At 42.7% G+C, this 17,805-nt stretch overlaps 1 protein-coding gene across 1 annotated transcript in view; it reads left to right on the top strand.

Annotated features, from left to right (window-relative positions):
• Window positions 1-1,022: 1,022 nt before the first annotated feature.
• The window catches only part of dhx36 (DEAH (Asp-Glu-Ala-His) box polypeptide 36), a 95,306-nt gene continuing 78,523 nt past the window's right edge, over window positions 1,023-17,805 (top strand). The window contains exons 1-4 of the mRNA XM_087993353.1: window positions 1,023-1,247; window positions 9,152-9,279; window positions 13,545-13,707; window positions 15,163-15,201. Coding sequence (XP_087849479.1) covers window positions 1,023-1,247; window positions 9,152-9,279; window positions 13,545-13,707; window positions 15,163-15,201 — 555 coding nt within the window. The remainder of the gene's footprint in view (window positions 1,248-9,151; window positions 9,280-13,544; window positions 13,708-15,162; window positions 15,202-17,805) is intronic.

Here is a 17,805-nt window from a genome sequence, read left to right as displayed (position 1 = left end):
GGAGGGGGTATTGTAGTGTAATGGGTTACTGTCGGGGGGGGGAATGGTCTTGAGATCATTATTCTGGGGGAGGGGGTATTGTAGTGGGTTACTATTGGGGGGAATGGTCTTGAGATCATTATTCTGGGGGTGGGGGTATTGTAGTGTAGTGGGTTACTGTCGGGGGGAATGGTCTTGAGATCATTATTCTGGGGGAGGGGGTATTGTAGTGTAGTGGGTTACTGTCGGGGGGAATGGTCTTGAGATCATTATTCTGGGGGAGGGGGTATTGTAGTGTAGTGGGTTACTGTCGGGGGGAATGGTCTTGAGATCATTATTCTGGGGGAGGGGGTATTGTAGTGTAGTGGGTTACTGTCGGGGGGAATGGTCTTGAGATCATTATTCTGGGGGAGGGAGTATTGTAGTGGGTTACTATTGGGGGGAATGGTCTTGAGATCATTATTCTGGGGGAGGGGGTATTGTAGTGTAGTGGGTTACTGTCGGGGGGAATGGTCTTGAGATCATTATTCTGGGGGAGGGGGTATTGTAGTGTAGTGGGTTACTGTCGGGGGGAATGGTCTTGAGATCATTATTCTGGGGGAGGGGGTATTGTAGTGTAGTGGGTTACTGTCGGGGGGAATGGTCTTGAGATCATTATTCTGGGGGAGGGGATATTGTAGTGGGTTACTGTCGGGGGGAATGGTCTTGAGATCATTATTCTGGGGGAGGGGGTATTGTAGTGTAGTGGGTTACTGTCGGGGGGAATGGTCTTGAGATCATTATTCTGGGGGAGGGGGTATTGTAGTGGGTTACTGTCGGGGGGAATGGTCTTGAGATCATTATTCTGGGGGAGGGTTGGGTTAAAGTTGATACTGCACTCGTGATGACGTCATAGAAGCCAGTCAGAATCATACGTGACGTCACTATCCTGCGACAGACGCTTGTGACGCCATCAGGGTGCGCCGCCCGCTTTCTCCTCCGGTTCCCGGTGGCGGCGGTTACTCGGCTCCAGCCTCTGGGCGCGTTTCGTTGTCGGTAAAGTCATGAGTTCGCGTTACTGGAGGAGTGGCGGCGGCGGCGGCGGAGGAGGAGGAGGAGGAGGAGGCGGAGGAGGAGGAGGAGGCGGAGGATCGTCTTCGGCGGGATGGGAACAGTCGGGCGGTGGCAGAGGCCGGGGCCGGCATCCTGCGCACCTGAAAGGCAAAGACATCGGCCTGTGGTACGCCAAGCGGCAGGGCCAGAAGAGCAAGGAGCAGGAGCGGAGCGAGGTGAGAGTCCGCCCCGTTACTTAACCCTAACCCCATCCCCCCTCCCCATCACCATCCCCACCCCCCCATCACCACCCCCACCCCCTCCCCCTTCCCACCCCCTCCCCACCCCCCTCCCCCCTCCCCACCCCCTCCCCCCCCCCCCTCCCCCCTCCCCACCCCCTCCCCCCTCCCCACCCCCTCCTGCACCCCCACCCTCATCCCCTCCCCCACACCCTCCGCCCCATCCAAATCCCTCTGCTCACCCACCCAACAGATATCCCAACCCAATCTAGTCCCACCTGCCAGCACCCGGCCCATATCCCTCCAAACCCTTCCTATTCATATACCCATCCAAATGTCTCTTCAATGTTGCAGTTGTACCAGCCTCCACCACTTCATCTGGCAGCTCTTTCCATACACGTACCACCCTCTCGTGAAGAAGTTGCCCCATAGGCCTCTTCTTTATTTTTCTCCTCTCACCCTAAACCTATGCCCTCTAGTTTTGGACTTCCCGATCCCAGAGAAAAGACTTTGTCTATTTATCCTATCCATGCCCCTCATAATTTTGTATACCTCTATAAGGTCACCCCTTAGCCTCCGACACTCCAGAGAAAACAGCCCCAGCCTGTTCAGCCTCTCCGTATAGCTCAAATCCTCCAAGCCTGGCAACATCCTTGCAAATCATTTCTGAACCCTTTCAGGTTTCACAACATCTTTCTGATAGGAAGGAGACCAGAATTGCACGCAATATTCCAGCAGTGGCCTAACCAATGTCCTGTACAGCTGCAACATGACCTCCCAACCCCTGTACTCACTACTCTGACCAATAAAGGAAAGCATACCAAACGCCGCCTTCGCTATCCTATCTACCTGCAACTCCTCTTTCAAGGAGCTATGAACCTGCACTCCAAGGTCTCTTTGTTCAGCAACACTCCTTAGGTCCTTATCATTAAATGTATGAGTCCTGCTCAGAGTTGCTCTCCCAAAATGCAGCACCTCGCATTTATCTGAATTAAATTCCATCTGCCATTTCTCAGCCCATTGGCCCATCTGGTCCAGATCCTGTTGTAATCTGAGGTAACCCTCTTCGCTGTCCACTACACCTCGCATTTTGGTGTCATCTGCAAACTTACTAACTGTACCTCTTATGCTCGCATCCAAATCATTTATGTTAAGGACAAAAAGTAGAGGGCCCAGCATCGATCCTTGTGGCACTCCACTGGTCATAGGCCTCCAGTCTGAAAAACAACCCTCCACCACCACCCTCTGTCTTCTACCTTTGAGCCAGTTCTGTACCCAAATGGCTAGTTCTCCCTTTATTCTGTGTGATCTAACCTTGCAAATCAGTCTCCCATGGGGAACCTCGTCAATTGCGTTACTGAAGTCCATATAGGTCACACCTATCTGTCCATATCAACCCTCTGTTGCCTCTTTAAAAAACTCAGTCAAGTTTGTGAGACATGATTTCCCACGCACAAAGCCATCCATGCCACCATTCCTCGCCCACACCCCTGCAACTCACTAAGTCCCCATCTCTGTCCAACGCATTCCCTAACCACACACTCCCTTCTCCCTAATCCAATTCATTTACCCCTCCATCCCCTGTTATCTCCCTCCAATCACTTCCCCTTCTGCCCCCAACTTACATCTTGCCCACAGATCCCTCATTAACAGATACAATATATATCACAACATCAATGGGAAAAGAGTGCTTATCCATTGTTACATTGTTATCAATTGCATTGACGTTTTCCTGAGATTAGTTCAAAGGGCTTCAAACCAATTACTTTTGAATTGTCATCATACGTGTACAGAAGTGAAGTGACCACTTTGTGAAAGTTTACTGAGCACAGTGAGATAAATGACCCAACAAATCTCTCTCAATGGGAAAATGTTGATCAGAACATTTGAGGTCTTTCCACTCCAACATCCTCTTGTTACAGTGGGATCTTTTACCTTTGTTTGAGAGAGGGAAGTGCATCCTGGTTTTATCCAGTCATTTGGAAGGCCCATGTCCGAAACCAGAATTTTATGGCAACATTACAAATCATATCACCTAACAATTTTTAGGATTTCCCGTGTTGGCTTAATAGACGAATTGTACCTGCTATTACAGTTCACTACATTATGGTATTTAGCAGGAAGTCATAGAGTCATAGAGATGTATAGCATGGAAACAGACCCATCGGTCCAACCCGTCCATGCCTACCAGATATCCCAACCCAATCTAGTCCCACCTGCCAGCACCTGGACCATATTCCTCCAAACCCTTCCTATTCATATACCCATCCAAATGCCTCTTAAATGTTGCAATTGTACCAGCCTCCACCATATCCTCTGGCAGCTCATTCCATACACGTACCACCCTCTGCGTGAAAAAGTTGCCCCTTAGGTCTCTTTTATATCTTTCCCCTCTCACCCTAAACCTATGCCCTCTAGTTCTGGACTCCCTGACCCCAGGGAAAAGACTTTGCCTATTTACCCTATCCATGCCCCTCATAATTTTGTAGACCTCTATAAGGTCACCGATGCTCCAGGGAAAACAGCCCAGCCTGTTCAGCCTCTTCCTATAGCTCAAGTCCTCCAACCCTGGCAACATCCTTGTAAATCTTTTCCGAACCTTTTCAAGATTCACAGCATCTTTCCGATAGGAAGGAGACCACAATTGCACGCAATATTCCAACAGTGGCCTGACCAATGTCCTGTACAACCACAACGTGACCTCCCAACTCCTGTACTCAATACTCTGACCAATTAAGGAAAGCATACCAAACGCCGCCTTCACTATCCTATCTACCGGCGACTCCACTTTCAAGGAACTATGAACCTGCACTCCAAGGTCTCTTTGTTCAGGATACAATTCGGTTATGTTTACTTTAATGATGGAAAGGGATTAGCATATACCGCAGGGCAAGATTCTAGCTGGTGGAAGGGATTAGGCAGGATTTAGGATGCATAGAATGGGGAAGGAAACTGCACAGGATGGCTACAATTGAATTGTGGAGCTTATGCAAGGAACAGCTGCTGCAGATCCTTGATAAGTATGTACTGGTCAAGCACGGGAGCCATGGTTTACTAAGGAAGTTGAATCTCTTGTGAAGAGGAAGAAGAAGGCTTATGTTAGGATGAGATGTGATGACTCTGCTAGGGTGCTTGAGAGTGACAAGTTAGTCAGGAAAGACCTAAAGAGAGAGCTAAGAGCCAGAAGGGGACATGAAAAGTTGTTGGTGCTAGGATCAAGGAAAACCCTAAGGCTTTCTGTAGGTATATTAGGAATGACCAGAGTAAGGTTAGGGGGCAATCAAGGGTAATAGTGGGAAGGTGTGCGTGGAGTCAAAGAAGATGGGGAAACGCTAAATGAATACCTTTTGTCAGTATTCACACGAGAAAAAGACAATGTTGTTGAGGAGAGTACTGAGCTAAGGCTACTAGATGAGATTGGATTGAAGTTCACAAGGAGGTGTTAGCAATTCTAGAAAGTGTAAAAATAGATGAATTCCCTGGGCTGGATGTGATTTATCCTAGGATTCTCTGGGAAACCAGGGAGGAGATTGCTTAGCCTTTGGCTTTGATCTTTATGTCATCATGACTACAGGAATAGTATCAGAAGACTGGAGGACAGCAAATGTTCCCTTGTTCAAGAAAGGAAGTAGAGGCAAACCTGGTAATTATAGATCAGGGGGTTTTCCTTCGGTTGTGGGCAAAGGGTTATGAGAGATAGAATTTATAATAATCTTGAAAGGAATAAGTTGATTAGGGATAGTCAACATGGTTTTGTGACAGGTCGGTCATGTCTCACAAACCTTATTGAGTTCTTTGAGAAGGTGACCAAACAGGTGGATGAGGGTAAAGCAGTTGATGTGGTGCATATGATTTCAGCAAGGTGTTTGATGAGGTTCCCCAAGGTAGGCTATTTCACAATATGAGGCGTGGAATTGAGGGTGATTTATGGTTTGGATCAGAGAGGGTGGTGGTTGATGGGAAATGTTTATCCTGGAGTCCAGTTACTAGTGGTGTACCGCAAGGATCTGTTTTGGGTCCACTGCTGTTTGTCATTTTTATTAATGGCCTGGATGAGGGCATAGAAGGATGGGTTAGTAAATTTGCAGATGACATAAGGTCAGTAGAGTTGTGGATAGTGCCCAAAGATGTTGTACATTACAGAGGGACGTAGATAAGCTGCCAAGCTGGGCTGAGAGATGGCAAATGGAGTTTAGTAGGCAGAAAAGTGAGAGGTGATTTACTTTGGAAGGAGTAACAGGAAGGCAGAGTACTCTTAAGAGTGGAGATGAGCAGAGGGATCCCAGTGTCTAGGTACATAGATCCTTGAAAGTTGCCACCTAGGTTAATCGGGCTGTTAAGAAGGCATACGGTGTGTTGGCTTTTATTGGTAGAGGAATTGAGTTTCAGAACCATGAGGTCATGCAGCTGGACAAAACTCTGGTGCGGCTGCCCTTGGAGTATTGAGTACAGTTTTGGTCACTCCATTATAGGAAGGATGTGGAAGCTTTGGAAAGGCTTCAGAAGAGATTTACTCGGATGTTGCCTGGTATGGAGGGAAGATCTTACGAGGAAAGGCTGAGGGACTTGAGGCTGTTTTCGTTAGAGAGAAGTAGGTTGGGGGATGACTTAATTGAGGAGAAAGTGAGGTCTGCAGATGCTGGAGATCAGAGCTGGAAAAGCGCAGCAGGTCAGGCAGCATCCAGGGAACAGGAGAATCGACGTTTCGGGCATAAGCCCTTCTTCAGGAATGTAGAGGGAGGAAGAGAGCTTCTTCAAGGAAGGCATCCTTGTAAGAGGATTCGCAGTAGGTTGAAATCTTTGAGGAGAAAGTGAGGTCTGCAGATGCTGGAGATCAGAGCTGGAAATGTGTTGCTGGAAAAGCGCAGCAGGTCAGGCAGCATCCAGGGAACAGGAGAATCGACGTTTCGGGCATAAGCCCTTCTTCAGGAATGACTTAATTGAGACATATAAGATAATCAGAGGGTGAGATAGGGTGGACGGTGAGAGCCTTTTTCCTTGGATGTGATAGCTAGCATGGGGGGTCATAGCTTTAAATTGAGGGGTGATCGATATAGGACAGATGGCAGAGGTAGTTTCTTTACTCAGTAGTAGGGGAGTGGCACGCACTGCCTGAAATAGTAGTAGACTCGCCAACTTTAAAGGCATTTAAATGGTCATTGGATAGTGTGGTGTAAAATTCCAAGCAGTGGAATGTGGTGAAACGGTTAAAAAATTATGTCCCAATACATGTGTGAATCTAACCGGAATGGAGGTGTTGCTTAGTCCCGTGTGAATCTTATTACACACCTCCCCGTGTGAATCTTCTTATCTGTATGTAACCAGAATGGAATGTGTTTTTTAGCCTTGCGCTGCTGTTCACATGAATGTTTATATCTGGAAATGAGTATATCAGCTGGAAAAGTCTCCAGTTCGGTGAGTCTGCTCCGGGGTTACGTTTAACCGCCGAGCGTGGGTTGTTGGCAACCGCTCTACGAGAACTGACGGCTCCCAGTTCCGGTAACATGTAGAGTGAGTATAAGCCAGACCCGTTGTGGCGACGCTGCGGGGAATAAAATGCCCATATTCTAGCAGACTCGCCTCTTGGTCGTTTGTTCTGTGTCAGACTACTCTCCTACGAACCTGACCTTGAGAATTTTTTAAAACAGATAGGCATATGAACAACAATGGAATAGAGACGGTTAGATGGGCTTCAGCTTGATTTCATAGGTTGGTGCAACATTGAGGACCGAAGGACCTGTACTGCACTGTAATGTTCTATGTTCCTGACTCTACATAAATGTATTGGCCACAAGAGCACTTCAGAAGCTAGGAATAATGCGGAGAGTAATTCTCCCCAAGCTTGTTCGCCATTTACAGCCTAAAGTCAAGAGTGTGATGGAGTACTTCCCACTTGCTTGGATGAGTACAGTTTGACAACACTTAAGAAACTTTAAATTATCCAGAACAAAGCAATCTGTCTGATTAGCACCACATCGACAAACATTCATTCATTTCACCAATGCTTAGTAGGAGCAGTGTGTACTGGTTACATGATGAACTGTGGAAATTGACCAAAGCTAATTGTACTGCACCTTCTAACCCCATAACCACTTCCATCTGGAAGGATAAGGATAGCAGATACATGGGAACACGACTTGCAAATTACTGTCCAAGTCACTCGCTATCCTGACTTGGAAATGTATCGCTGTTTATTGCAGTGTTGCTGTGTCAAAATTCTGGAATTCCTTCCCCAGTGGCATTGTTGTGTACCTACAGCACTTCAGTGGTTCAAGAATCAGCTCACTATCTTTTGTTCAAGAACCAGCTCACTATCTTTTGCTGAAGGATAACCATGCACAATAAATATTGGCCTGACCAACAGCGTCCAGGTTCCTGAGAGAATTTCAAAAAACAATTGTGAAATCTTTAATGTGAGGGAGTGTTTCCTAATTTTTCTTCTGAAAGGCCTCACTGTAATTTTGTCTCTTTTTCCTGATTTTCCTCCGCCATTTCAGTAGTTCCCTCAGCAAATTAAAACAGAAAAGTTGCCATAATCTCAATATTTCATCCTCACTAACTGGAGCCCCTAGGGGTGTGTACTCAGCTCCCTACTGTACTCCCTGTATACCCATGACTGCATCGCTAAATACTAGACTAATGCCATTTACAAGTTCACTGATGACACCACCACAGTCGATTGAATCTCAGATGGTGATGACACAGACTACAAATGGGAGGTGGAAGACCTGGAAAAATGGTGCACTGAAAACAACCCAGCTCTCAATGCTGGTGAAACTAAAAAACTCATTATTGACTCTTGGCGGGATGTTACTCATGCCCCCCCCACACGTTAACAACACAGAGGTGGAACGAGTGGAGAGTGTCAAGCTCCTGGGAGTGGTCATCCACAACAAGCTTTCTTGGACTCTTCATGTTGATGCACTGGTTACAAAGGCCCACCAACATCTCTTCTTCCTCAGGCAGCTGAGGAAATTTGTTATGACGGTGAATACCCTTGCCAATGTTTTTAGATGGCCATCGAGAACATTCTATATGGATGTGTCACTACCTGGTATGGCGACTGTATCTTTCAAGATCAGAGATGGGTCACAGAGAGTGGTGTACTCGACCCGGACAATCACAAAGTCCAACCTCCCATCTATAGAGTCCATCTACTAGGCCCACTGTCAAGGAAAGGCCGCCAGCATTCTCAAAGGTCCATCCCACCCTGGCAATGTTTTTCTACAAACTACCATCGGGGAGAAGGTACAGAAGCCTGAGCACGGGACAGTTTATACCCTATTGTTGTTAGAATATTGAATGGACTTGCAAACTCTTAACATTCGCCTGTACCTGTGTTTTTGTTTTTGCTGCTACTTACCTATTACATACTTATCTTTGCTATTTAAATGTGTGATCTGCCTGTATGATTCGCAAGACAAAGCTTTTCACTGTGTCTCGGTACTCGTGACAATAAATTCAATTCAATTCAGAGCCTGTTTTAAGTCCTTAGAAAGAGACAATGGTGATAAGTTTAATCTGAGGGTCACCACACCTCAGGCGAGGGGTGAAGATGAAAAGGCAGGGCCTAATATTAATATCGACATTGATCTCATGCTGTTCAGCCAACTGAGCTAACTGACCCCTGAACAAGTGTTCCACTTATGATTACTACAGTTAGTAGATTGATCGTTTAATTGTGCTCTCAAATAAAAGAAGAATACTGCTGGAATTCTGAAAGCCAGAAGGTGCAGCAGAAAAATAGCCAGCTGGCATCTCTGGAAAGTGAAACACAGTTAACATTTCCCAAACTTGGCAATCTTAACAATTTTAATTATTCTTTGCATATTCAAGATGCTATAGTTTAATTGAGGTAGCATGTTTACCAATATTGTTCTGCTCTTTCTGCCTTATTGTAGAGGGCAGTTGTGCAGATGGATGAAGCAAGAGAGGAGCACATCACCCGACTGCTGAATTCTGTCCAGACACGGGGTGATTACAAAGATCAGCGTGCCTCAGTGTCAGCCGACTCTAGCAAGAACTGGAGGTAAGTAGATCAGCTTTTATTTTCGAAGTGTTTCTCTAAAATATAGCCATTTCGCATTCAATCCTCTATTGGGGTACACACATTAGTGTAGTGGTTTGTTGAAAAAAAAGTCTTCCTTTTCAGTAAGCTACAGGAAGGTCATACGGAGACTAGTTCAAGGCAATGTAGCAGTCACACTTGAAAGTTATGTACCCTTTTCCCATGTTAATTCCTGGGTTGGTGTGGTATTCCATACATCAACCTGGAGGGAACATTGTGGGCAAAGCCCTCTAGCCACGACTAAAATGAGCAATAAATAAATCGGATGGGTTTCCTGGTATCGATCCATATACCCAATATGACAAAAGTACAGTCTGCACAGATAACTTTACAATGTCGTCCTCACTAACATCTGGGAACTCATATCAAATTTGGGAGATCTGTACCACCGATTTCTCAAGCAACAACCTGACAAAGTAATATTCACCAAATCAGCAATACCAAAGAGTAATGACTATAGGCTGGTGAGCCTAACATCTGTCATAGATATATTGTTAGAATCCATTAAGGAGACTAACACGATGCATAGAAAATCATAACGTCAGGCAGTTACCATGGCTTTGTGAAAGGGAACAGGAGCTTAACAAATCGATTTGAGTTTTTAGAGGGAGTAACATGGTAGGTGACAGAGGGCAACCAGAAAATGTGGTGTACTTGAATTTCCAAAAGGCATTTGATAAGGTTGCTGTGTATTTAGGTGTGTAGGGAGTAACATGCGAACGTAGATGGGGGGATTGGCTAACAAATAGAGATTAATGGAGATTTTTCTGGTTTGCAGTTGCAACAAGTGACGTAACAGGGATCAGTTTGGGGCTTCAACTATTCCCAATCTATGCACCACTGTGAAACAATAGAGAGAATACTCGTTGAGACCAGAGCCAGGTCAATTATGTTCTAATGATGCAATTTACCCGATGGCTGAATCATCTCATTAATCCTACTCCTAAATTCTGTGTTCCTATATCTCACAGCTACAGTCCCAACTATCCCTACTATTCTAATCCCTGGTTCAGTCCTGCACCATTGGCAACACACTGCAGTACAATAGAGAGGAAGTGATTCTGGGAGTTGGACATTAATTCCAAGTCTCATGGTAAAGTCACACTGGGGCAAAGAAATCTGTTGGTCATCACCTCCTGCCTTCCCTGCTGAATACCACTAAGTGAATGAGCATAGCCAAAGAACAGAACTCTATTGGGGAGGTCTACAAAATCTTGCTTTCAGAGTAGGGTTAGTCTCAACCTTGCTGCATTGCCTCACAAAAGATCGATTCATAACACATTCAGCAAGGCATCATTTTCTCAATAATTTGTAATTTTATGGTTTAGGATTTTCTTCATTCTACTGTCACCATTTTTTTAAAAAAAGGTAACACTTAACCCTAATTCAGTGAGACATACAGGACATGCTAAATATGCTCGGAGCAATATTTAGCATACCTAAAAATGAGGTGTTTGATTGATGCAGCTACAAGATAGGACTCCAACATACTAATTTGTGGAAGCAGCATGCTGCAGACAAAGCTAAACTAAAAGATTTTGTGTGATCAAAGGTCTACTTGAGGATTGATGAAGCATGTGCCCAAGTCGCCGTTGATTTTTGGCTAAAAGCGCCTTCGTCTGTCTCAATTCATTGTTCGTGAAAATAGTACACGTGCAAGCAAACTTGGTAAATTTCCTGTGCCATATCAAAGACAGTGTGACGTTTTCCAGTGGCGTGATCCTCCCTTCCCCAACCCCTGATCAGCATTGAAATCACAGGCCCAACCAGTGTCAGTGCTTCCATTTTAGTGGTTTGATGAGGCTCGCTGAAGTGGGAGCATGTCAGAGAGTGAATTCAGGTTTAATGTGACAGTTGGATTTTGGTGGGTGCACTTTGTTCATAGTACATTTTGTTTGCCTGCTGTTCGCTGAGTGTAGTAAAAACAGATCTCGAACTGAGTACCGTGCTCCATGAAAGACTAGAGGCCAAATGGCCAGTTGAAAATTCATCAGACTGGATAAAGGAATCTTTTCAGCTGTGGTTTTTGAATGTTCATAAACACGTATGTATTTGAGGGCACTGATCAAGTTTTTCCATACATCACATTACCTTCTCAAAACTCACTATCACATTACCTTTTATTTAGAAGTAAATCCCTCAAAAACATTACCTGGGTAAAAGTTGATACTAACCTTTTGCTTAAAAAATGGATCACCAAACCTCTTTTGGTGCATAAATAAGTCCTGTTTGCAAAAAGGACTATATTCAGTTCAGTTTTCATTGGCTCACATTTTGCTTTTAATCATTAACAAAGTGATGAAAAGTTCCATTGTTGTCAAGTGGCACTGAGTCGTCAATAATCTGCTCACTGTGCTCTGTTTGGGTAGGCAAGAACCTCTCAACACCATATCTCATTACAATTTTGGTCTAAATGTAAACAAGATGTTCCGATCAACATCCAAGGTATTAGCATTGAACAGAAACTGTGTACCACCCCTTACACAGTGCAAGTCAGAAGATGGGAATTCTGCAACGAGTATTGCACCACCTGACTCCATAAACCTTGACCTCCATTAGATGGCACAATCTTAGTTAAGGGAATACTCTTAATAGTGAGTAGCGCTCCAACAGCAGCCCAGAAGCTAAACATCTGTGTATGACAAAGCAGTCTGTTTCAGCAATAATCCATCTGTCACCTGAAACATTGTCTCTCAGTACCGTCAGCATACAGTGGTTGCAGTGTGTACTATTTGCAAGATGCACTACAGCAATTCATTAAGCGTTCTTCAGAAGCACCTTCCAAACGTAATCTCTACAACCATGAAGATCAAGAGCACCAGGCACATGAGGTTAACACGACTTCCTTCAGTGCTGGGTTAAAATCTTGGAATTCCTGCCTTCCAACATAATGGGACTATTCTTCAGATCAACCACTCTTGTTCAAGAGCTCTACTTTCATACCCACAACTTGTGGGTACTAAATGATGGCCTTACCAGTGAGGCCCACATTTGAGAATGATTCATATTTTAAAAAAAATTGTAGGAACTTCCAGGACACTTACTAAGGTGTTTGTCCCCATATCTGGTCTAGTTAAAAGGCTTTTAAATTTACTGTGAGGTTGTTCTTGGTCCACTTTTTATTTGTCTACTTTAAATGTTTGCCCTCCTTTCCTGCTTACCATTTCCAGATGGATGCAGATGCCACTCTAATTTGGTTGGAAGTATATTTTATGCAGTGCGGTGATAAGTTACTTCCTTTGTTTTGTCTTAACCTGACATGTTGAAGCTGGATAAATATGAACTTCTGTTCTATTAATCTTGGCCTGAACACTGAGGGATGATATGGGATTCACCGCAGACCTGGCTGATAAGGGTGTGTGCACTATGCCCTCCTGGGATGCAAGGCTGAATTTATTTTAGCATCTAATGCATTTTGCCAGTGAATCCTCAAGGGGAAGGTGACAGATGTTTGTGAAGGAATCTGTACTGAGGGGAGATCTGTTTTTGGGCAGTTGAGCAAGAGTGAGCATTGTTGATTTAGTTTTGGTGAAATCTGATGGGTTTTGTGAGGGTTGGGGGAAGCAAGTGCTGAAAGTATGGAATTAAACAGCAAATGTTTAAAATACATATTGAAGTGGTTAACACAGATGGAGTGTCTGTCTATAATGTTAACCTACCTATTCAGGTACTCACTTATTTACATTTCCAAATAAATCTGTCCAATGTAACTTATTAATGACAGTTTTTCCTCTGCGGGTCTCTGCACATATTCCAGGCTGGCACTTTGGTTCAAAATAATTTGAGAACTGCATTATTTGATTTGCTACGTTTTGGCTGAAAGATTGGCAAGGGTACCCTGGACCTGTTTGCCTGTTCAGGCAGGTGCAAACGTTCCCATGGCGGAATTCAAAAAGGAGGGAGTTCTGACTTTTTAATTAAGATATAGCCTTCAACCAACATCAATAAAACACATAATCTGGTTACTTATGTCCACAATGTTTGTGAGACCTTGCTGCTTTCACATTGGCTTGCTTTTCCCTATATTACAACAATTCAAAAAATTTGGTGTTGTGTAATGTTTTGCAATATCCTGAGGTTATGGAAAGCACAATAAAAATGTTGTTCTTTATTTATCCGCCACCATCACTGAAGCAGATTAGCTGGTTTTCTAACTCACTACTTTCTCTAGCAAACTTTTGATAGGTTTCTGAATATTATTTCTCCCCCCTTCCCACAACCCACAGGAGTGCATGTCCCTCTACATCAACCATCAAGGAAATTAAACCAGAGACCAGTGCTGATCTAGAGTACCTCTTTGAGACCATTACTCAGGATGTGTTTTTGGATGAAGAACTGAGGGAAGACCTTATGAAGAAGAAATCGAGCTTGAGATACTTGGATATGAAGGTAATAATGTTAGTGTTTTGATCAGTTAAGATGATGGTATGTCACAAAAAATAAATGGCGGGGAACATAATCACACCATGGTCTAACCTGTGAAGCCCAACCCTTAATAGTTTGTCATCCTGTATTTCTTTCCTCTCCAAAAAAGTGTCAGTGATTTGTAACACATTCCATATTACCAGTGTGATATGATGTGTAGAGTTGCTAGCTGTTCAGAAGGAAATTTTATATACTGGCTGTTGCAGTTGGTTAAATGCACTCTACTTTCACCCTGGGATTTAAATTCATCCAGATTCACAAACAAAAATCATCTTTGGTCTGTTTGTAAGTGGTCCATGTGAATTGAGTTCACGACGGTTCCTTGGTAGTCATCTATGTCACACAGCTGTACATAATTCAAAAGCTTCTTTCAGAGCACATAGAATTCTTGCAGGAAATAGAAAGGAGATTAAAAAATTTTACTGAGACAATTGAAAGGCAATTTTCAGAGTAATGTCATTCAACTAGAGTTAGAATCACATATAATAAGAGGTCCTTTGGCCCATTGTGCCTATGCTAGTTCTTTTAAAGAAGTATCCAATTAGTCCCATATCATCATCTGCTATGTCTGAAGACGCTGCCGATGACTTCATGGTCAGTTCATGTAACGTACCAGGAGACCACTCAATCAATTATGTTGTGTCTGTAGTAACATTTGATAGAATCTAGTGTTATTTTAACTAGACAACCAGATGATCAGAATTATGAGCAATCTTCAGTAAGATATTTTTTAATGGTTAAATTTTAGTATCTTTGAAAAGCTCTTGCGTAGAGGTACCAATTGGATCTGAATATATCTTAGTAAAAGCTTCAAGAACCTGCAAGCACTACCAAGCTGAAATTTCCCACAGAAAATGGTGGCAGTATTGTGACATTCTGTCAACTTCTGTAAAGAGGAAAAATCTGACAATAATACGAGCTGAAGAGTCTAAAACTGGACTGTTTAATTTCTCTTTGCAACAGAAACATCAGTAACAGCTCTCGCTTGCATAGTTCCTTCAATATAGCCATTAAAAAGTCCCAATGTGCTTCACAGCAATGGTTAAACAAAAATAGGATTTGGTACTAAACCACCTAGCGTAAAACATGTAGCTTTTTAGGGAGGGAATTCCGCAGTTAAAAGCAGAAACAACAGTGGTGAAGGAAATCTGTGACTGACTAATGAATTGCTTTTTTTTATTTCCAATATATTTATTTCTGGGTTTTAATTTTGCTTTTCCTGGTGCTGGCCACAGTCTGAATCCAATTAGCCAAAATAAAACATTGGATTGACATTGTAAAAACTAGACATATAGAATTTATTTCACAACTGTGGAGCACTTTAGTCAGAATCTAACTTCCTTGCTTTAGATGTTTATATATGATGGCAGTAACATTGTAACTTCTTAATCTATATTATTCCTATTTTATTTTCTCCAGCGATTTCGGGAGAAACTCCCTTCTTACGGTATGAAGAAAGTAAGTGATTTATCTTTGTATTAATTATCTTAAGTGGGCAGTTTGCTGTTGTATTTTAGAAAGTATATGCTACAAATCAAAGAAAGCCATGAAGTTGGCTGGAGCACCAGATCTGACTTTCCCAGGGAACTCCCTCAATCTGATGGTAACACTGAGGTAATTTGGCTCCATAGTGTTTATTTTTATATACCTCATAGAATTTCACAGTATGGAAGGAAGCTGGTTGGTCTCATTCTCCATTGCCCTCTGAATTCGTCATTTTCAAATATATATCCTGCACTTTATTTAAAAAAAAATGTCTCTGTGGAACCTACCTTCGTCACTCCCCCAGGCAGTGTATTTGAAATCCTAACGACACTGAATTACCATATATACTCGAGTGATAGTCCAATTTTTTTACTAGTTTTTAAGTTAAATTTATTACGTGGATACTATTTTTGAGGGGCTGAAACTCATGCCTGTCAAAATTCATACCGTAACATTAGCAGCAGCCCAATTTATCTGTAAACGAATACAGAAAGAAAAAATGCATTATGGTAATTCTGTACACATGGAGCAGAACACAACAGCCAACGAACTGGAAGACCGGGAGCGGAGGGAAACAACTGGCAAACTGTAGCGTAATGTGATCGCTGGCACACTGACTCATAAACATTGATCTGTTATCTGTGAAGAACTAGGGCTGGACTTTACAGGAGATATATGAAAAGTTCCAGATTATTTGGCCAAAAAAATAGAGGATCGACTTTTACAAGAGATTGACTATTACTCTAGTATATATGGTAAAAGGTTTCTTCTTATCTCTTTCCTAGCTGTCTTGCTGACAATATTGACATTGTGACCCCTAGTTACTGAAGTACCAACTCGTGGAAACATAAATCCTTCTGTACCCTGTGAAAATTATTCATAATTTTGAACACCTCAATAGAATCGTCTCTTAATCTTCTCTGCTTCAATGAGAATAAGTCCATTTTTTCTGATCTTTGCATGAATCTAAAATCATTCATTCGTGCTATTATTCTAGTAAACTCCATTGCCTTTGCTTCAGGGCTTTGGCATCTTTCCTTTAAATAATTTGTTTTGTAGTATATATTGATGGTCCCCATAGCTGCAGTCATAGTAAAGGTTATTAATCTAACGACAGTAACTTTGCTAATGATGAGCAATTGAGTTGGATTTTTTATATTTACAGACAGCCATCTTTTTTTAAGAGGTAATCTTGCACAGACATTTATAGCTGGGGAGATGATCATATGGAAATTCATAAGGAAGTAAGGGCAAAGTAAACCTGTAGATGGAAGAGATGCTAGTTTTAGAAAACAGGTAGGAGTATGCCAAAATAATCAAGGAGAAGTTTTGCAATCCAAGCCCTAATATAAATCAATTGACATCCGCTGTAGTAAAACTGGATATAGTAAAGCCGATTGCTGCAAGTTAAATGAGAGATGGATTGCAATTGTAAAATGTCGGAGGAATCTTCAGAAAGCAGGACATTTGAAAAGGAAATTGATGTTCATATTGGCAGTAATACAAAGAACATATTTTGTTTGAAGTTACTAAGAAGGGAGAAATAGTTCAGGGTAGTCATGCAAATTCTTTTTGTAAATATTGGCAAGGAAAATCAGCTTTTTGGAGGGTCTGAGTTTTTATCTCAAAAAGAGGAGATATTTTCTTTTGCTTTGAATCAAGGAGATAAGCCATTTAAAAATTGAGACACACTTGAACAAGCTGGTCATTGATACTGGCTGATGACACTTTTGATGTTCCAGAGCGATCACAGAATGTTTTACAGGTACACAGAGCTTTCAAACCAGTCTCGTGATGAAATATTATTGGATATTGTGAAACCAATTCCAATCGAAGCATTTGACTTCATTCTTGGAAATGACCAGGCAATTTCTAGGAAATTGGCGTCAACAAGGATGACGGAAGGACCAGCAGAGATATTTAAACAAAAAAGCTGCAGTGTTACGAGAGCTACACGCGGATTGTTTCGGACTCTGGTGTGGCTAGATTCAGGCCCGTAGATTTTCTTTCATTCATTCTATGAAGCAGGGAGATGTTTTGGAAATTTAGTTATTGGATACATTTTTCAGAAATTTAACTGAAAAGGATGAAGGTAAAGCTAATGAGTGTGGTGTATTTAGCCCATCTTCTATAATGCCACAAACTGATTCAGCATTGATAGAGTTGTACTAGAAATTGAATCAGTATCCATATCAGAGTGTTCTTTCTTGAAAAGCAAAATGTTAATGAGAAAACAAAAACTACTTCAAACACCAGCAGATGAGGAATGAACAGTGATTCATCAAGTAGTAGTTGCATCTTAGTATTGTATTTTACATGCGTGGCTCATGAAATTCCAAAGGTTGGACACTTGGGTATTAGGAAAACACAGGCTAAAATATTGAAACCTGATTATTGGAGAAAATGAGGACTGCAGATGCTGGAAATCAGAGCTGAAAAATGTGTTGCTGGAAAAGCGCAGCAGGTCAGACAGCATCCAAGGAGCAGGAGAATCCACGTTTAGGGCATAAGCCCTTCTTCAGGAAGGGCTGAAGAAGGGCTTATGCCCGAAACGTCAATTCTCCTGCTTCTTGGATG

Source organism: Chiloscyllium plagiosum, unplaced genomic scaffold (assembly GCF_037043375.1).
Source record: "Chiloscyllium plagiosum isolate Xiang-an unplaced genomic scaffold, Cpla_swu_hap1 HiC_scaffold_13, whole genome shotgun sequence".
Lineage (NCBI taxonomy): Eukaryota > Metazoa > Chordata > Chondrichthyes > Orectolobiformes > Hemiscylliidae > Chiloscyllium > Chiloscyllium plagiosum.
Note: the sequence above shows the minus strand (reverse complement) of the source record. Positions and strands in the feature narration are given on the sequence as shown.